The sequence below is a fragment of the Callorhinus ursinus genome, unplaced genomic scaffold, assembly GCF_003265705.2.
Source record: "Callorhinus ursinus isolate GAN/ISIS: 27379988/994484 unplaced genomic scaffold, GSC_fseal_2.0 scaffold26, whole genome shotgun sequence".
Lineage (NCBI taxonomy): Eukaryota > Metazoa > Chordata > Mammalia > Carnivora > Otariidae > Callorhinus > Callorhinus ursinus.
Genome location: NW_027397088.1, coordinates 24,988,715 through 25,008,984, shown reverse-complemented (window position 1 = coordinate 25,008,984; position 20,270 = coordinate 24,988,715). Strand labels below are relative to the sequence as shown.

At 47.3% G+C, this 20,270-nt stretch overlaps 4 protein-coding genes across 6 annotated transcripts in view; 3 read left to right on the top strand and 1 right to left on the bottom strand.

Annotated features, from left to right (window-relative positions):
• Positions 1–20: 20 nt before the first annotated feature.
• H3C2 (H3 clustered histone 2) lies at positions 21–2,805 on the top strand. Its single transcript, XM_025891181.2, has one exon. The coding sequence runs from the start codon at positions 357–359 to the stop codon at positions 765–767; it is 411 nt and encodes a 136-aa protein (XP_025746966.1). The 5' UTR covers positions 21–356; the 3' UTR covers positions 768–2,805.
• Positions 2,806–5,778: 2,973 nt separating this feature from the next.
• H4C2 (H4 clustered histone 2) lies at positions 5,779–6,160 on the top strand. The gene has a single exon (XM_025891201.2). It carries the CDS (start codon positions 5,797–5,799, stop codon positions 6,106–6,108), a length of 312 nt encoding a protein of 103 aa, XP_025746986.1. The 5' UTR covers positions 5,779–5,796; the 3' UTR covers positions 6,109–6,160.
• Positions 6,161–6,449: 289 nt separating this feature from the next.
• Positions 6,450–20,270, top strand: part of H1-1 (H1.1 linker histone, cluster member) — a 20,424-nt gene continuing 6,603 nt past the window's right edge. The window contains exon 1 of one of the 3 annotated variants that reach the window (XR_012373874.1): positions 6,450–6,491. Coding sequence is in view for 2 of the 3 variants with exons in the window: in XM_073877655.1 (XP_073733756.1) it covers positions 16,305–16,943 (639 nt within the window). In the remaining variant the exon portion in view is untranslated. Of the gene's footprint in view, positions 6,492–16,086; positions 17,245–20,270 lie in introns of those variants that run through there. The other 2 variants (XM_025891168.2, XM_073877655.1) reach the window with 2 other exon arrangements.
• LOC112838331 (histone H3.1) lies at positions 12,279–13,863 on the bottom strand. The gene is made up of 2 exons (XM_025891180.2): positions 13,420–13,863; positions 12,279–12,603 (listed from the first exon to the last, which is right to left on the bottom strand). The coding sequence occupies exons 1-2, from the start codon at positions 13,824–13,826 to the stop codon at positions 12,399–12,401; spliced, it is 612 nt and encodes a 203-aa protein (XP_025746965.2). The 5' UTR covers positions 13,827–13,863; the 3' UTR covers positions 12,279–12,398.

Below are 20,270 nucleotides of genomic sequence, written 5' to 3'. Positions count from 1 at the left end.
ATTTCTCTTTAAAAAAAAGATACATTGGAAATTCCTATGTTGCTTTGCGTGATTACCGTACATTTCAAAATATCTGAAGCTCGGTGCAAGAATTTTGTGCACCGTGGATCTAAGAAGGGAAAGGGTAAACAAATGACGTCAGAGTAGCTACAGTGAAGGGCAGGGTTTAGTATTCATTCACCAACCCGAAAGCAACTCTTAATCCGGGCACCTGACGGAGCTGGGCCAATCCGGGGAGGGCGCGGGAATTTTTGAATATTCTTGGGCCCAATGGTTGTTGGTCTGGCTGTATAAAAGCAGGAGGGCTGTTTGCCTTTTACCGGCTTCGGTGAAGACACACTCAGTTCGCCTCTGAGATGGCTCGCACGAAGCAGACGGCCCGCAAGTCGACCGGCGGCAAGGCCCCGCGCAAGCAGCTGGCCACCAAGGCGGCCCGCAAGAGCGCGCCGGCCACCGGCGGCGTCAAGAAGCCGCACCGCTACCGGCCCGGCACGGTGGCCCTGCGCGAGATCCGGCGCTACCAGAAGTCCACCGAGCTGCTGATCCGCAAGCTGCCGTTCCAGCGGCTGGTGCGCGAGATCGCGCAGGACTTCAAGACCGACCTGCGCTTCCAGAGCTCGGCCGTGATGGCCCTGCAGGAGGCGTGCGAGGCCTACCTGGTGGGGCTCTTCGAGGACACCAACCTGTGCGCCATCCACGCCAAGCGCGTCACCATCATGCCCAAGGACATCCAGCTGGCGCGCCGCATCCGCGGGGAGAGGGCCTAAATGTGATTTCCCGGTTCTGTGCCAACTTTAAACCCAAAGGCTCTTTTCAGAGCCACCCAATTAGTTTCAGCAAAAGTGGCTGTGATGCTTTCGGTTCTCTTGACTGTGACCCTGACCCTGCTAAGTTGCGAATCCGTGCTAACCCTGGTCATTGGCATATTCTACGACGGACTGATCAGGTTCAACAGTGGAATAGTAGACTTACGATGAATTTTCCTAGATAAGCGAGAGTAGCTTGACAGTAACGAGCCATTTTAAACGGTAGCAGAGAACATGTACTTCGTTTTGTTTCGATCCTGTTAATGATCTTCGCATTTTAAACAAAGCCCATAATTTTTACCTCTTAACACAAGTTATTCATTCGTGATTTGGAATCAGTTTCAAATGAGTATAAATATTCCCGGTTTTTTAGTAGTTTCTTAACAAAATTTCCTCACCCCAATAGAGTTTTCTTGTAACATTTCTTCATCTTTTTTAATTTTTTTTAAGATAACCTGAAGTTTCAGCTGAACTAAGAACTTAGCTGCTTGCACATTTCTTTATAGCTAACTATCCATTCTTAATTGTTAATAAGTTGATGAGGCATAGCTTAATACGTTATTTCTTATTTGTGGCCCTGCTTGTGATTGGTTGCATGGCTTTATTTCTTCTAGGCCTAGGCAATAATTTTTTCACTTGGCTGTAGTTTCTATTCAAGTTTAGGAGTCCTAATTATTTTTCTTTTGTTGATCTTGCTCTCTGGAGTTGCTGGTTCAGTACTGGAAGGAAGATGACCCACATAAGAATAGTGGCTGATTCTTGATGAAAAATAACATTTGCTTTAAAATTTAATTTCCATATTTCACCCAATATTTTTTTTAAAAAACAATTATTTTAAAAATTATATAGCATTTACACTATACTTACAAACTACCTTTAACAGAACAATACCTGAATGCTGTAGAACACGACAGCAGCAAATTCCAAAGGCTTCGTGTGTTTTGTTTTCCACACCTTAGGTCCTAATATCTAAAATTTTGGGCCTCCGTCTGAGATGTGAGTTGATGTACCATATTAAATCATGCGGACAACTCAACAAGAAATATAAAACACAGATTAAACTTGAATTGTGTGGTTTCCTTGGATTTATTTACATTCCAGGATTTTAATAAAGCAACTTTTGTTTTACAACATATTTGCATTCTTAAAACGATAAGGTTGGACATTTCTGTGTGTGTGTGTGTGTGTGTGTGTGTGTCACTGTGTTGTATTTTCAACATTTAATTTCTCCAGACTCTCATACGTACCACTCCGGCACAGACCTTTGCTACCCATATAAAGGGTCTGTCAGAGGCACCCAATACCCTTGGCTTGAACCAGGGTGACTTTGCTCTCCAGCTCTGGGTCCCAGCTGAAGTCCAAGTATCTTGGTTTTTCTTATAACTGTGCTGGCTCTTATGTTCATTGTTTGGCTTTTCCCCCTAATATTTTATGTAGCTGCTAGAAAAAGGGTGTTTTAGGTACAGGGCCTGAGAGCATAACTTTAACAAAAGCAAAAGTACCCATTGCTGTCTGAGAGTTAGAAGGCCAGAGGACAGTGGCTCAGACTATGCTCCTGCCCCACCACCTGCGCCCCCTTTCCCAGCCAAGGATCAAGGATTTGGCTTTAAGTCTTCATTTACTTGAGTTCCTCAAAGAATAATTGTCCAGTGTCTAGGAAAGTAAGGTTTGAACCATCTTAGAATTCATAACCTTGTTAATCTTTCTCCAGGAGCCTCTGGAAGCAGGCAGCACAGAGCGGCACTTGGATGATAGATGGCCAGTGTTCCAATTCAGTTTTACTACTTACTGTGACCTCTTACACAAATTGATTTCTCCATCATCAGAAAAATGGGGGTAATACTACCCACCTCAGAACTGTTATTGGGATACTATGAGTTGATTTTTGGACACAGAGCATTGTATAAATGCTATGAATTATCCTGAGCTGTGTATTATTTTCTCTTATATTCTAAGATTTTTTTAAATTGAAATAAAAATGCAAACTTTAACTTCTAAAGTTCCTTTTCATTTGGCATTACTTTGTTGCTCAGTTTGGAAATGAAACTTCAGCAGGTATTTGAAAACCAAAGAATGGAAGAAATTCGCATTTGTAAAAGAAAATTTACTGAACATATTGGACCAAAGGTTGTGCCAGCATTTTAATATTAATGCATTAAGCCTTTATTACTTTATATTAGCGGTGTTCATGCTGGAGAAAAAAAGGAGTGTTTAACTTACAGATTGTATCTTTTAAACGGTTGTTGCAAGGTCCTCGGTCACAGAGAGTTTTTCTTTCCCAGGCACCACAAAGTGATATTACCACACAGGCTAAAGTTTACAGCTAATGCTGTTGGTGTCTAAAACCACACTTTTGGTTTGTTACAGACTTTCAGAAAAGAGGAGGAAGGCAAGGTCAGGGTGCATTTTTCAGACTAAAAAATTTAGTAGTAGCCCTTCCAGTCACCCCAGGAGAAGTGACTTACTAATCAATGAGTGTTTTAGGGAGACTTAACACAACAGTGGGAAGTCAGTTTAGAGATTTGAACTGCATTCCAGGCTTGACTGAAGGACAGAGTCAGTGCACCCTGGGAGAGGGCACAAAGGAATATTTTTCAGACAACCATATTTAACATGTCATGTAGGAACAGAGTCTTGTCAATCAATAGATGAATGGCTAAAGAATATACGGTATATAGAGTTGACCCTTGAACAATGCAGGTTTGAACTGCATGAGCCCATTTATTTATAGATTTTTTTCAATAAATATGATACACTACTGTAAATGTTTTTCTCTTCCTTATGATTTTCTTGATATTTTCTTTTCTTTAGTTTGCTTTATAATAAGAATAGAGTATATAATACATAGGACGTACAAAATATGTGTTAATAGACTATGTCATCAGTAAGGCTTCTAATTAACAGTACGGTATTGGTAGTTTTGAGGGGGGATTCAAAAGTTATACGTGGATTTTCAACTGTGTAGCAGCCAGTACCCCAACCCCTGAGTTTTTCAAGGGCCAACTGTATAACAATGGAATATTAGCATAAAAAAAGGATGAAATCTTATTATTCATATGGATGGACTTAGAGGGTATATGCTAAATGAACTAAGTCAGACAGAGAAAGTCAAATACCATATGATTTCACTGAATACGTGCAATCTAAAAAAACAAAACAGACCAATAGAACAAATTAGTAGTTGTGGGGGTGGGGGGTAAGAAACAAAATAGGTGAAGGAGATTAAGAGACACAAACTTCCAGTTATACAATAAATAAGTCACAGGGATGCAAAGTACAGCATAGGGAATCTAATCATATTATAATGACTTTGTATGGTAACAGGTGGTAACACATCACGATGAGCACTTCATAATGTGTAGAACCATCAATTCACTATGTTGTACACCTAAAACTAGGATAATATTGTATGTTAGCTATACTGCAATTGAAGACAAACCCAAAAAACCAGAAATCATCAATGTCTTGTATTTTATTAAATGTGATTTAAAACAAACAAACAGGGGCACCTTGGGTGGCTCAGTCGTTAAGCGTCTGCCTTCAGCTCAGGTCATGAGCCCAGGGTCCTGGGATCGAGCCCCGCATCAGGCTCCCTGCTCAGCGGGAAGTCGGCTTCTCCCTCTCCCACTCCCCCTGCTTGTGTTCCCTCTCTCACTGTGTCTCTCTCTGTCAAATTAATAAATCAAATCTTAAAAAAAAAATAAAAAATGAAACAAACAACAACAACAAAAACTTTCACTATAACATATGTATCTGTGTTGTCTATATTGTATTCAGAGTAAAAGCTTGAAAATGAGTGTTCAGGGCAATCTCCCAACTCCAGACAGATTCTTTAAGTAATAATACCAGCTAAAATCCAGGCACATTTATGTAGGACTTCTTTGTGCCAATCTCTGTTCTAGGCCTTTGCTTACATTAGTTAATTTAAATCTTCACAAAAGCTACATGAGCAGTATCATCACCCCACCTTTACAAATGAAGAAAACTAAGGCAAGGTTACAAGGTCACACAGCTGTAAAAGAGGGAAAATAACTTTCCCCTACCCTTCTGAGTTCTTAGCTGAGAACCCTGTAATAAAAGAGTAATGAGAGTGCTCGCTTCGGCAGCACATATACTAAAAGAGTAATGAGAAAAACCAACAGCAGTTTAATAACACGTATACGTACTGTATACATGAGAGATACTCTGAAGAACTGAGTAAAACTCCCAGGAAAGGCCCAAGCCACCGCCTTAAATACCGTCTTCAGCTAAAAGATGTTGGTGTGCGAGCGGAGTGCACAGGGAGCCGGGGATGGGTTACCGGGAAAAGGGAAACAAGGTTGTGATGCAGAATTAAGTTCGGGCCTTCTCCATGGACAAAACTGTCTGGTGATTTAATCATCCTTCTCTTTCTGGTACTGAGAGGGAGACACTTACAGATTGAGATCTCCTTTATAAATGTAACATGTCCCTTAAGACAGAGTTCTACTCTGATTTTAGAGATTCTCCTGTGTCTGGTGTTTCTTAAAAATGACTTGCTCAAAAACAGTCCTTATGCCAAAGAGGCATATTTTGGGGTGGCATATTCTGCTACCCTTCCTACCAAAGTGGCCTGTGTGGAGACGGTTTGTCCTGAACTCCTACACTCCTCTTTTGGGGTGGCATCTGAGGGTTCCCTTCCCAGCTAACAATCATTCCCTTCTGAAGGAGAACGACAGTACTTCGTGGTAAACTAGAAGCCCCTACTCACTTTCTCACAGAAAGAGCTGCAGCTACAAATCCCACGGCGCTCAGGAAAATCCAGAGCTTGCGCGGGAAACCGCCCTGCTCCCTGCCCCACAGTCATTGGAGATCGGCCCGGAGAGGGGCGGAGCCCGGGGTGGGGCAGCGGGGCCGCGGTTCCCGCGCGCGCTTTCAGTTCTCAACGAGGTCCGGCCTCTGCTTATAATTTCTCCTGCCGGAGGAGCAGGGCCATTTCTGTGTCGAACTCGCACAGAGCTTCCGAGGAGCCATGTCTGGCCGCGGCAAAGGCGGGAAGGGCCTGGGCAAGGGCGGCGCCAAGCGCCACCGCAAGGTGCTGCGCGACAACATCCAGGGCATCACCAAGCCCGCCATCCGGCGGCTGGCCCGGCGCGGCGGCGTCAAGCGCATCTCCGGCCTCATCTACGAGGAGACCCGCGGGGTGCTCAAGGTGTTCCTGGAGAACGTGATCCGGGACGCCGTCACCTACACGGAGCACGCCAAGCGCAAGACGGTTACGGCCATGGACGTGGTCTACGCGCTCAAGCGCCAGGGCCGCACCCTCTACGGCTTCGGGGGCTAATAAGCCTCGTTTTCGTTTGTTTTCCAAAGTTCTCTAAAGGCCCTTTTTAGGGCCGCCCACCGTCTCTCCAAAAGGGCTGTACGCGCCTTGTGTCCCGGTTTTGTGGGGTTTATGGAGCCTTCATTTTATGTGGTTACTTGCCTTTTCGTTGTAAACACAAGCCTGACAACACCGCGGCCGCCGGATGCTCGCTCAGCCAATGAGTGGGCTGCGTAGTGCGCGGCGCGGGTTTTGCGCCAATCAGGAGTAGGGGCTGTCAGGGGGCGGAGCCAGTGGGGAGGTGCCGGGCCTCCCGCGGACGGAGCGGGCCTGACCCCCCCCCCAGCTCCTCCCCGCCAGGCCCCCGCAAGGCCCCCGCCTGCCCCTTCTCGCCTGTGGAGGCAGTAAGTACAAGCCAGGCTCCCTGCCAGGAAGCGCCCGGGTGGCGCCAGTGCTTCCGTTGCCGCCCAGCTCTCGTTCGCTTTAGGAGGGCTCGGGCCGGTAAATAACGTGTTTGCGAGGGGCCGCTGCCCGCCTCCCAGGAAGCCAGGTGGGCTGAAAGGCACTGCGCGGAGACGCCGAACGTCCGGTCCCCGCTGTGTGCCCCTCAGTGGCGTCAGGAGAGAGGAGCAGGCCCTGCAGTGGGCGCCTCTGAGGCTGCCGCCGGGGGCCTTGGGCTTCGCGCTGCCTCGGCCTTTCCAGTGTCGGGCTCGGGTACCCGGCCGCCCCGAAGCGCCTGGCCAAGCAGAGTTTGGAAACTTCCCACTTAGTAGGCGAAGGGGGTCTGTTCGGATTCAGGCCTCGGGTTGCTCGAGACCCTAAAGCCTCTGGCAGGGCCCGGGCTTGAGGGAGGCGCGTCCTCCTTTGAGGCCACTGGCTCTGGCGACAGTCTTGCATCCTCCGCCCAGCTCCTCTCCCTCTTTCTTCTGCCTCCTGCAAATTGTAAGGTTTGGGGTTTTTGAATGAAGCTTTCACACATGGTCACAAAGAGTTTTGAGGGGCGCCTGGGTGGCTCAGTGGGTTAAGTGTCTGCCTTCGGCTCACGTCGGGCTCTGCTCAGCTGGAGCCTGCTTCTCCCTCTCCCTATGCCTGCAGCTCCCTCTGCTCTCTGTCAGACAAAATAAAAAAAAAAAAACCCACAAACACAGTAAGTGTTTTGAAGTATGTTCCCAAATTGATAAATCGGACAACTGAATAGCTTTGATTTAATGCTTGAATATATTGACGGCTGCTTCGGAGAGCAAGCTACTCTGCTAACATGTCTCTCTGACACAAGAGGATACTGAATAGGCAGTTGGGAAAGATTCTCGAGTTCAAGTGAGAGGTCTGCTTTGGTTTAGAGGAAAATTGGGGAATCACCAACCTATAAATGGTGAGTCTGGATCAGATCAGTAAGAATTTAAATACCACTTATTGCAATACACTGTAATAATAAATAGAAATGTAAATAACGTAGAATGATTATAATAACATATATATTATATGTGTAATATGTATAATATAAAAATAATTAGTGGAAATGTAAATAGAAATGTAAATTGTCACTGGAAGGACTGGATATTATCTATACCCATGAAATCGTGTCTTACTTCAGGCTGCTATAATGAAAATGCCACAGACTGTGGCTTAAACAACAAACTGATTTCTCAAGGCTGGGAGTCCAAGATCAAGGTACTGGCAGATTCAGACAGGACAGTTTCAGACAGGATTTGGTGTCTGGTGAGACCCCAGTTCCTGGTTCATAGACTTGCCTTGCTGTGGCCTCACATGGCAGAGGGAAGGGCCAGAGAGCTTTCTGAAGTCTCTTATGTCTACCGGGCACGAATTCCATTCACGAGTGCTCCATCCTCATGGCCTAATCACTACCCAAGGGCCCAACCTCCTAATACCATCATATAGGGGATTAAAATTTCAATATATGAATTTGTGAGGATACAAACAGTCCATAACAAATGGAAGGCTATACAGCCCTATTGAAAGAATAGAGAAACTCTATTCCAGTATGTGCTCTAGAGTACCTACGGCTCACTTCTTGGGCCCCTTTTCTGTTCTTGGTCTCACTATTGATATATTCTGTGTTCTGTGAAATGGTTTATGCTCAACAGGAAAACGCCATGGCCTAGCCCTAAGTGTCAGTTCAGGTTGTAGTGACAGTGCCTATGACTGTGTCAACTTCTGTATGTTTCTCAATCCCAATGGCTGTTTTTAGGAGGGAGTTTTTAATCACCCCTGTACTTTTATCAGTTTCCTTCCACCCACCTCAAACTTCATAATGAAGCTTGCCACATATCCACCTGCATTTTTGACATATCTACTCCAGTACCTAATGGACATCGCAAACTTGACTTGTCCAAATTAGATATCTGAACACATAAACACCCCAAATCTGTTCTTCCTCCAGTATTCCCCACCTCAATAAATGGAGGCTTCCAGGGGCTCAGCTCAGAAACCTTGCCGTCCTGTTTGAGCTCTTTCTCTTACAACTTACATCCAACCCAGTCAGCTCTATGTTACCAATCAATCAGAGCACCGTTCACTACATTCTGTGCTACTTACTCCTGGACAAGCCACAATCACCTTTTGTCCAGATGACCATAATGGCTCCTCACTAGTCTTTGTTTTCGCTTTTGATAGCTTGTTTTTTTTTCTCAACCCAGCAACAAGAGTGATTATTGCAAAAGATGTCATGTCCACCGTGAGAACATTCCAGTGGTTTTCCACCTTCATAATAAAAGCCAATGTCTTTATCCCAGCCTACAAGGAGGGTAGCCAAAAATTCCAGTTTGCCTGAATTTCAGGGGTCTCTGGGGATGTGGAACTTTCAATGTTAAAACTTGAATAAAGTCTCAGGCAAACAGGGTGAGTTTGTCACCCTACCTAGATGGCTTTGCATGCTCTGGGCCCTGGCCACCCTCTGATCTCATTTGCTGTCACATTTCTTTGTCTTCACTGACCTTTTTGCTGTTTGTGGAACAGACCAAGCATGTTCCAGTCTCAGAGCCCTTGTGCTTATTTTTCTGTCTTCCTAGAAGTATCTTATCCTGGTATAGGGGAGGATCTTACTTCTGCCCTCTTAGGGTTTTTTGGCAGGCCTAAGAATTAAATTGACATAAAACAGGTTAACAGGAGAAAAACATACCATTCGTTTTACGTTAATATAAATACATATATATTTATATATTTAGACACTGGGGTACACCAATGTTTTTCCATGACAAAGTTACCCTCATAAGGAAATGAAGACCCAAAGAAGCAGTTAGAGTTGAACACTTATATACTGAGTTGGACAAAGAGTAGTAAGCTGAAAACACAAGGCAAGGGGGTTGGGGCTAGGGTAGTGAATTGTGGAAAAGTAACTAGGAAGATAAGGGTTAGTTTACAAGGTTGGTTTGTACAGATTTCTCCGGGCCTCAGCTCCTCACCCAAGGTGAGAAAAACGTTGCTTTCCTTGTCATATAAGGATGACATCTTCTATATGGGGAATTTCTCATCTGCTTTCAGGAATAAAAAGGAGAGATCACTGTGCCTTCCAGCACCTGTTGTTTTCCAAGGTGCCTTTAATCTTTATGTCAGAGGCGGTTTTTGTGTGGCGTATTCTACTACCTGTCCCCGGATGGCTGCAGGCTTCATTTCATTCAGGCCTCTGCGCAAACACCTTCTTATGAAAGAGAACTTTCCTGACCACCCTATGTAAAATAATACCACTTTCTACTCATTCTTTACAATAACATATTTTAGATGTTATTTTTTTATTTTATTTTTTTAAAGATTTTATTTTAAGATTTTATTTATTTGACAGAGAGAGAATGAGAGAGAGCACGAGAGGGAGGAGGGTCAGAGGGAGAAGCAGACTCCCTGCTGAGCAGGGAGCCCGATGCGGGACTCGATCAATGTGTATTTGATGTAATGATGTAATGATACACGATTCACGTGTATCAATATATGTCTGATTGTTGTTTCTCTCCCCCAACTACAATACAATTCTTTGAGAGCAGGGATTTTATTTTGTCCCTGAAGTGTCCCCATCATCTAGAATAGGGCTGACGGCTAATAGGTAGTCTATGAAGGTTTGTTGTGTGGGGAGAGGAAAAATATTTTTCCTTCTACCTTTCTAAATTCTTGACTGAGACCTCCCTGTAATAAAAAGATAGACTAACAGGAGAAAATCCAATTTAATTATGTACATAAGTACAGGAGCCCCACAAAGATATAAGGTTCAAGGAAGTGAACAGAGCAGGAAGCTTTTATATCTGTTAGACAAAGAAAGAATACCTTTCTAAGGACGTGTTAGAAAGAAATGCTTTCGGCTAGAAGTAGTAAATGGTAAAGAAGTGACAAGGTTTATTCATAAAGCCTTCTCAGCCCTGAGTTCCTCGTCTCTGGTCGTGAGGATGTCTTTCTTCCTCCTGGTACAGGAGGGTACATTTCACATAAAAGATTTATCTTCTGCTTTCAGGAAAAAAGAAAGAAGTGGGGGGTGATGTGGGGGGTGTAGGGGATGTCAGGGTGATTTTCCTGCTTCTGAAGCTCAAACTCCTTGAGTTTAACATATTTAGTATACCAAGGTGGCATATTAGGAGATAGCATGTCCTGAACCCCATCAGTTGAATGAACGCACACGTGAATTTTCTACACAAGACCCTAGGCCCACCAGAGTGCTGCCACAATTGATTCTCTACTATTGCTTGACTTACCACTGCCTGAATCAATCAGTGTGGCAGTTTTTCCTCTAGATCTGAGGAATGATGCCGAATGGCAAATCACGCAGCATGATCTCTTTGTTCTGAGCAAGGCCTTCATGACTATTAGGACTGAGGAAGGCTCAGAGGCTTTCCCCCAGGGCAGTGAGCACGACTAAAATGGGTATAGTACTATCTACAAGGCTATGAATAAAGAAGCCAGACCAACCATCACAGAAGCTAGTCATGTCTATTGTTGGAGCAACTACCCCTCCCCTCCCATTTAGAAAATCTGCATTCACACACCTCTCTACATATACTCTGCATCCAGGACAGGGAATTCTGTCTGATTTGCTCAAAGATGTACCCCAATGCCTACAAGAGTATCTGGCACATTACCTGAGGTCAATAAATATTTCTTGAAGAACACCAGCTAAGGAGAACATAAAATGACCACTCTCCCAGCCAGGCCCATTTTGCTCCTCTGGCTGTCCAGGATGCAGCTCTGAATTCTCCCCAATGTTAATTTAAATTAAGCCAGGCTAGGTACTTTTATCATTCCCCAGAAATCTTGGAGGACGGTTATCAGGTGGAAAAGAGGACCAAAAAAGCTAGGAGAGACACCGGCTGAAGCTGACATACTGAGCTTGCAACAGCTTGGGGGCTCTGTCGCACTCGCTCTATTTAATTGTGATATAGTTTATACACCATAAAATTCACCCAAAATTAGCCGCCCTAATTTCCATTTCTCTGTGAAGGAAGGAAGATATGGCGAACTCGTACAGGCTCTGACAATGAAAGAGGCACTTTCCCCCCACAAACCAGATGTTACTCTCCCCTGAATCCAGTGCCCTGGGTTTTCTGGCAGCCCGAATCTGGTTTCTCCCCTGCCCATTTCCAGAGACTTATTTTTTGGAGACAAATCATTGTTAGTGGTGAAACTTCAGTACTGTTCTCGGGACTTGATTGAAGGACACTTGCAGGTCTGGGTCTATTTCATAATCCGCAAAATGATAAAAATTCCTAACCCAGGGCTTTGGGGTTTCTGGCCAGCCTTCCCATCCCCCAGTCTGGCTCGCCTGACGGTTTGGGGGCGGGGGGGAAGGCACATGAGATCATCAGTTCTGATTGGTTGACAACCACGGATGGGACTTGCTGATTGGACAATGTTCCTCTTTGTTCCTGGAAATCATTGCAAGTTCCTCGCTCCACTTGGTCCTTCCCCACTTTTGAGTTGGAATATCATTCCTAAAACCCTTACTCGTATGCAGTGAATAGGGACAGAGGAGCAGGCTAAATACTGTTCAGCTAAGGGAGTTCCTTTGGTGTATACGGATGTCGCACGGTTTTACCTTCAAAAACCCTGCAATCTTAACGGGATTCTGTTATTAGATCTCTAGATTAGAAAGTTTAACTACAGTGGAGGGTCTATCAAGACAGCCCTTTTTTTGAACGGTTGGGTGGCCCTGAAAAGGGCCTTTGGTTATGAAATGTAGTTTTCTGGTGATGAAATCAGAGCTTAGCCCCCGAAGCCGTAGAGGGTGCGGCCCTGGCGCTTGAGCGCGTAGACCACGTCCATGGCCGTGACCGTCTTGCGCTTGGCGTGCTCCGTGTAGGTGACGGCGTCCCGGATCACGTTCTCCAGGAACACCTTGAGCACCCCGCGGGTCTCCTCGTAGATGAGGCCGGAGATGCGCTTGACGCCGCCGCGCCGGGCCAGCCGCCGGATGGCGGGCTTGGTGATGCCCTGGATGTTGTCGCGCAGCACCTTGCGGTGGCGCTTGGCGCCGCCCTTGCCCAGGCCCTTCCCGCCCTTGCCGCGGCCAGACATGGTTTTCTAGAAAGCAAAACAACAGCCAGTGACAAAGCAAGTGAGAGCTGGTCCTTATATAACGACGTCCCTTCCAACCCCACCCCCTGCAGATGTAGAGAATGGAAAGAGCGCAGGCGGGAAATGTGACGCCAGCAGTCCCCTCCCTTAATCCCGCCTCCAAGCCCCAGGAACTCAGGGCGGGCGGGGGTCAGAACCCAGCTTGACCATTGGTCTTTACTCCCTTAACTGGACTGCATTGTTCTAACGAACTGGGTTTATAGTAAGCTCATGTATGATTCCAAAAATATTCTAAAGAGAATACTTAAGAAGACAAAAAGCTTGTTTCGCAGTAATTTCAGTAATGGCAAAAACATCAAGATCAAAGAAATGTTAAGTTGAGCAGCTTATAGTTGATGATAAACCAGGTTCTTTCTAGATGTTTTACTTTTAATACATGTTTGATGAAACTATACTATTCCTGTTCGTTTTACAACTGATGCTCAGGAGGCCCTACTTAGTGCCCTTCAAATGCCACCTGTTTCATGCCCCTCTCGAAACGCCGACTCTTCCTTAAGACCTAAGTTAGCAGTACCTCCTAACCTCTTTAAAGGGCCAGTTTTGTTCGCATATGCAGGGAACATTTAGACAAAAGTAAGCATCTGTGGCCCATTAAAAGTGTTGCTAATCCATATCCTTTCGTTTCTAAGTGCATAGTTAGTCATATTAAACTCTGTGGAGTATTAGCTTTACAGCCACTTTCCTTGAAAAAGTGGGTGGCTCTGAAAAGAGCCTTTGGTTGAAGTTTCAAGGAAAAAAGGACCGTAGTTAGTGTATTATTACGCCCTCTCCCCGCGGATGCGGCGCGCCAGCTGGATGTCCTTGGGCATGATGGTGACGCGCTTGGCATGGATGGCGCACAGGTTGGTGTCCTCGAAGAGCCCCACCAGGTAGGCCTCACACGCCTCCTGCAGGGCCATCACGGCCGAGCTCTGGAAGCGCAGGTCGGTCTTGAAGTCCTGCGCGATCTCGCGCACCAGCCGCTGGAACGGCAGCTTGCGGATCAGCAGCTCGGTGGACTTCTGGTAGCGCCGGATCTCGCGCAGGGCCACCGTGCCGGGCCGGTAGCGGTGCGGCTTCTTGACGCCCCCGGTGGCCGGCGCGCTCTTGCGGGCCGCCTTGGTGGCCAGCTGCTTGCGCGGGGCCTTGCCGCCGGTCGACTTGCGGGCCGTCTGCTTCGTGCGAGCCATGACACCTGCACAAACGTAGCAAACACTAGCGCGACTAGGTCGCGCAACCAGACTGCCTAGTATTTATAGTACGTAAGGTGAAGTGATTGGATAAGAAAAATGTGACGTATAAGGTTGCAGGCTCTGATTGGACTATATTTTGCTTTCCAACAACGGCGCAGTTTCATTGGCTACCACGTTATCCTCGTCTCTTCGGGTTTTTTTTTTCCACAACTAGCTCACTGTGACTTACACAATGATTTTCGTTAGTCAGAATGCGGTGCTTTGAATGTTACCAAACATTGACTTCGTTGGTATTGTAGTTCAAAACTATTATTTCTTTAATTCTTGGAGAGAAATTTGAGAAATATTGCCCCCAATAATGTACTCTTTATACTCCCTGCTCAATAACCCCAATAACCCCATATCGTATTACAAGATTCTGAATTTCAAAAAAATGAGATCCCTTTATAATGCTAAAATGAAGGAACTCCTTTGCATCCTACGAGACAATGTCAACCTTCGTAAAATTACACTGGCGTTTACAGAAGCATTTCCAGTAATCGGACGCCCATTTGTCAAATGTTACTGCTGACTTCTAAACTTGCAGCTTTCTGGAACTTATTTTTTCTCACGCCTAGAATACATTTTGCCAGGTGTAAAATATCAGTGGCTAAATTCTCCAGCACCAACCTCTCTGAGCCTTGCGGAGCAGGCGTGTCCCGGGTCCAATCAACTGGATTCCGAGCCACGAGAGGGCAAACTTCTCATTACCAAGACCTAACTTTATAGTTCTTAATTTTTTTCAAGCTTAGAAACATCAAATGTGACCGTTTTGTACTAAGAGTAGGTAGGCCAGAGTCTACCTTTTCATTGGTTGAGTACTTTTATACTGATCGGCCAGTAAGAAACCTAGCATCCTTCATTCGGGTAGAACGTTCCTATTTTATTTGAAGCCTATTTAATCCAATGGATACACAGGAGGCCGGAACCTTAAGAAATTCCCGAATCCAGTGTTCCCTCTTAAAAAGCTACCTTTAATTAGAGTCCTCGTTTATTACACTAGGAAAAGCTTGGCTTTCAGAACATGTTCACTTACAAAAGCTTCCAGATTTGGAGGAAGGTCGTGTACCTGTTACAACTGACTCTTCCTTCAAACGCCTAGCTCCGATCGTTCTCTTCCAAACTGGTAGAAACTGCGGGTTGCGTCCGCAAACACAGACTCTCGGGACAACGGGAGGTCGTTGAGGGTGGCGGAGCTGTTAGTGGGAACACCCCATTCCTGGCCGCCGGCCGGTAACAAGCCCCCGGGATGTTTGAGGGCGAGCGGGAAGCTCGGGTTCCTTAGGCCGCGCGGACGTGTTTGAGAACTGCAGGAGCGCAGGGCGGGAAGGCGACGTCTCTGCCTCCTCCCGGCCGCCGGGCGACGGCCACGAGCCTGTTGCAGGGCGTGCTGGTTCCCGGGCGCAGCCCTGGGAGAGGCACTTTTTCTCGCATCGTCTGATTCGCCCCGTGAAATCACTTGAGCCTTGTCCGTGCGTGTCGATGCCCCTCACAGCCACGAAGAAGTCGGAGGAGGCTCGCCCTAGGCGGTTACCCGGAGCCTCTCGCCCTCGCCCCGAGGCGCTCTCGCCCCCTCACGGCGCCGCCCAGGGGAGCGCTTAGTCCGGCCCGCGCTTCTTGAACGCCCCCGGTGCGCCGGGGTGGGGGGCGGCTGTGGCTGAGCAAGAGCGCGCTGCAGGGAGCAGTCTCGTCAGCCCCTGCCCGCGGCATGTGCTAAGGCTGAAGGGGCATCTGCAGCTCGTCCAGGGCACCGGACCGCAGCCACAACTTGGCATTCACTCCCGGGAAGGCTTGCGTGTTGTTTCCCACAAGTGCCGCCCGCGTGTTAGCCGCGGGGTCAGCGAGTCGCGGTGTTGACCACGCTACTCCTTTGACCAAAGTTCATGAAAGGTCTTGACCAGGCGTGTCCCTCTTCGGCGTCGCCGGGGCAATGGCGTTGAGGACTGGTCCCAGGCCGGCGGACCAGGCCTACACTCCTGCACACCGCCCTCCCCCCCCACACCCCGCTTTCCTCTCTCCCTCCCCGGCCAGTCAGGACGCGGCCTTTTACATGCGGTGCGGATTAGAAACGGATGCCCCTCACGACGCCCCCCTGCATTCTTACTTGGGTGCCTCGTTTACAAACTGCTCTTCCTCCGCCCCCCGAAATGAAAAGGCTTGTTTTACAGAGGAAAGCGGCACCGTCTGGCGTTAAGGGGCTCCCGACCCCTCCCCGCCCAGAGGTGCGGTCTGCGCGAGGCGACAGGGCTTGGCCGCCGCACAGTCCCCGGTGGGACTGAGGGCCGCCGCGCAGGGGGCGCTAGGGGGCGAGAGGCGGGCGCCGGCGAGCACCAATCACAGCGCGGCCCCGCCCTATAAATACGCCGCGCCGGGGCCGCCGGCGTCTTCCTGCTCCGTCAGGTCCTCGCAGCTCGCCCCGCCTGCTCCGCTCTCACTATGTCTGAGACCGCGCCGCCCGTGCCGGCCACCTCCACTCCCCCCGAGAAGCCTGCGGCTGGCAAGAAAGCCAAGAGGCCGGCCAAGGCTGCGGCTGCTGCCAAGAGGAAGCCCGCGGGCCCCTCCGTGTCGGAGCTGATCGTGCAGGCGGTGTCGTCTTCCAAGGAGCGCAGCGGCGTGTCCCTGGCCGCGCTCAAGAAGGCGCTCGCGGCCGCCGGCTACGACGTGGAGAAGAACAACAGCCGCATCAAGCTGGGCCTCAAGAGCCTGGTGAGCAAGGGCACCCTGGTGCAGACCAAGGGCACCGGCGCCTCGGGCTCCTTCAAGCTCAACAAGAAGGCGGCCTCCGGGGAGGCGAAGGCCAACCCCACGAAGGTGGCGAAGGCCAAGGTGACAGGCGCTTCCAAGAAACCTAAGAAGGTCACAGCGACTGTTAAAAAAGCTGTTAAGACTCCGAAAAAGGCCAAAAAGCCGGCTGTAGCCAAGAAGTCGTCCAAGAAGCCCAAGGTTGTGAAGCCTAAGAAAGTAGCCAAGAGCCCTGCCAAGGCCAAGGCTGTTAAGCCCAAGGCGGCCAAGGCGAAGGTGACCAAGCCAAAGACGGCAGCCAAGCCCAAAAAGGCCGCACCCAAGAAAAAGTAAGCGTTGCAGTTGGAATTTATTCCAATAACCCAACGGCTCTTTTAAGAGCCACCAACATACTTCAGAGGAAAGAGCTTTAGTACGTGTCTCCTGGCTCCTACGCGGAGTTTGCACCCCCTTGCGGGGGCGCTGTTGAGCTACTCCTTAACCCTAGCTGGCGGTTCCTTGGAGGCTCAGGTTCCCTCCGGCGTGCCCAACCTCTAGGTGAAGCTTAGCGGCTCGGGGACCACTGGCCTTGGCGAGCTTCGTCTTGCCTAGAGTTAACTGTATTGGCAAGACCTGGGGGACTTTGTCCCTAACCGTAAGTCCGCGCCCTCGGCTAACGGGTCATCCGTGGTAACTAGGCTGGATGGGAGCCCCACCCTGGCCCCAGCTGGGAGCGTGCGCGGCGTGCACACCCGGCTGTTAACATTTCCCTGTTGAGTTCAGAGCCGGGCCCTGGGGTTTTCGGGACAGTAGGGCTTAAAGCGGCCTTCTCCGGTGTGGGTTCCCCTGACAAGTGCTTGGGTGGTAACCAGTGAAACCGAAAGCTTAGCCACACCCTCCGGGGATGCGGCGCGCCAGCTGGATGTCCTTGGGCATGACGGTGACGCGCTTGGCGTGGATGGCGCCCAGGTTGGTGTCCTCGAAGAGCCCCACCAGGTAGGCCTCGCACGCCTCCTGCAGGGCCATCACGGCCGAGCTCTGGAAGCGCGGGTCGGTTTTGTTGGCGCGGCGCCTCCGCGTGGGTCGACTTGGCTGCCCGCAAGTTTGGCGGTGGTCCCGACAAAGGAGCTTGGCTGCAGCGGAGTTTTGGAGCCCAAGCCCACAAGCCCTTACCGGGCTACTGTGTTTATGGGAAACAAAGCTGCCCTGATTGGCTAATATTTGAAAATCCACTCTGCACCTGACTAGAGCGTATTTCATTGCGTACGGTGTTTTCAATTCTGGTGGTGCTACAGCATCTCAAGTAGGGAAGGACACTTTCAAGGAGTTGTCCCTTTAGGCTTTTGAAATTTTAGGATACCGATTTTAATATCTTTCACCTCCGGGGAGAAAACACCATATGGTGAGGCAGGGTTACTAAGCACAGCTCAATTGGTTGTAAAGCCTTATTTTTACATATGCCCCTACATATTTTTTTTTTTTCCCGTTTTTTAGGTGATCTTTTTTTCCCCCACTGTCTTGCTGGGCTCCGAGCCCACTATCCGATAACATCTGCCATACAGGCACTTCACATCTCTGTTCCCCCGTACCTTAAACTGGCGTGTAGCTAGCTGTTCATGATTTCTTTGAACTGCGTCTTTTAGGAGCACCTATCCTACACATGCATGATTGCTCCTTCTGGGTTTTCGGTGAGGGCTATTCATAAAACGGTGACTTTATACAAACCGCTTCTTAAAACCTTTCCAAAATCCTTTCAAGTCAAAGCCTCTTTTTAATGTCCACGTGGAGTAACATAAGCTATTCATCCATTTCCTTTTGATAAGCATTGACATTGTTTCCATTTACCACGGCGGACTGGTGCAACAGAGTTCCAGCACCGAAATTGCTAGATTGGAGTGAATTTTATATTTCAGTTGGTGCTGACGTATCCCGAAAAGAACTCCCCCTCATCCATTCCGGCCATCAAGGTGTGGGCTCAATTTTTGCCCGTCTAAAGGGTGTAAAATTACTTCACACTGTCACTTTGATGTGCATTAGCATGGCCACTAGTATATCCTTTCTTTAGGTTTATTGGTCATTTGAATACACTTTTCAGAGAATGCGGGCTTATCCCTGTGCTCGTTTTTTCATTGGGCAGTTTTTCTTGTCCCATTGTGCTTTTATATAGTAAGGAACTACTTACCACTTCTGTTGCAGATAGCTTTCTAATTTTGGCATTTTTTACTAATTTTGTTTATGGTGCATTTTCCATTTAAATGTTATAAAGATCTATATAAAATCCCAAATATTAAATGTTAGAAACCTATCTTTTAAAGCTTCTAGATTTCCATTCTTGGTTAAGAAACTGAACCCCACCCCTCCATTATTCATTCAACAGCCTAGGTTTTCTTCTAAAAATTGCTTCCTAAAGTTTTTTTAGTCTCCAATCCATCTAAAATTTTATGCACTTTAAGATAGAATCCGAGTTTACATTCTCCCAGATAGATGGCCAGTTGTCCTAACACAATTTATAATCCATCCGTTTTTCCCACTGTATGTCCTGTTATTAAAGTCTTAAATAAGATTTCTGTGTTCTTTTCTATTGATCTCTCCACATAAGTCATGTTTATTAATTTGTATGCTTGTTTCTACTGTGAATGGAAGGCTCATTTCCCTTTTGAGGTCTTACTGCTAGGAAGGAGGAAATGTATTGATATGTTGTATCCAGTGAATTTACCAATTTCTGTAATTCCACGTCTTGTTACTTTTTAAAATAGAGCCCCTTGAGTCTTTCCTAGTCATCAGCAAAATAACTTATATTGGTTTTTTTTTTTTGTCTTCCTCAACGTGAATACCAAGCATTTTATTTCCCTTTTGTACTGCATTTGCTGAGAATTTCCAAAGTAAAGTTAAATAATTTAGCAGGAATCCCTTTTTAGTTCTTGGTTTTAATTAAGCTATTGTTTGTCCTTTAGGACATTTGTTAATTTTTGGCATCTCCATTATTTTAAATGATACCTTCAAATTTTATTTTACTTTTAGAAAATTTTTCAATAGCTCTTAGACTTTAATATATTGATATATGATTTTCTTCAAACGCAGTGTGGCTGAAAGAGCGACCTAGAAAAAGATGTGTTTTTATAAGGCGGTCATCTAAGACAGAAGCAGGTGTGCTGTGGTAGAGCTGGAGAAGGGGGGAGTCAGAAATTCTGAGTCTGTGAGATTACCAACTGGATGAGGGATATTAGCAACTGGGTTCAAACGCTGCTGATTGAGTGACTGAATTGAGTACAGGCCTGAGAACAGTCTCTTGGTTAAGTAGTACGGAGGTGACCGACAGCTTTGTGAATAGTTTGGGGAGGACTGAGTTGAATTAAGGTGGAACTATAAATTTGGGAATCATTGGTATATGGACGGCATGTAAAGCCATGAACCTGGGTGAGGTCGCCAAGGGGATGACTGAGGTAGAGAAGAGTATAAAGAGGAACGTGCTAAGGGGCGCCTGGGTGGCTCAGTTGGTTAGGCGACTGCCTTCGGCTCAGGTCATGATCCTGGAGTCCTGGGATCGAGTCCCGCATCGGGCTTCCTGCTCAGCGGGGAGTCTGCTTCTCCCTCTGACCCTCTTCCCTCTCATGCTTTCTATCTCTCATTCTCTGTCTCTCTCAAATAAATAAATAATATCTAAAAAAAAAAAAAAAAAAA

Coding starts and splice junctions, on each gene's coding strand:
- LOC112838331 (XM_025891180.2), bottom strand. CDS start 13,826: ATGGCTCGCACGAAGCAGACGGCCCGCAAGTCGACCGGCGGCAAGGCC. Junction 12,604..13,419: donor CGCATCCGCGGGGAGAGGGC/GTAATAATACAC, acceptor TTTGCTTTCTAG/AAAACCATGTCTGGCCGCGG.
- H4C2 (XM_025891201.2), top strand. CDS start 5,797: ATGTCTGGCCGCGGCAAAGGCGGGAAGGGCCTGGGCAAGGGCGGCGCC.
- H3C2 (XM_025891181.2), top strand. CDS start 357: ATGGCTCGCACGAAGCAGACGGCCCGCAAGTCGACCGGCGGCAAGGCC.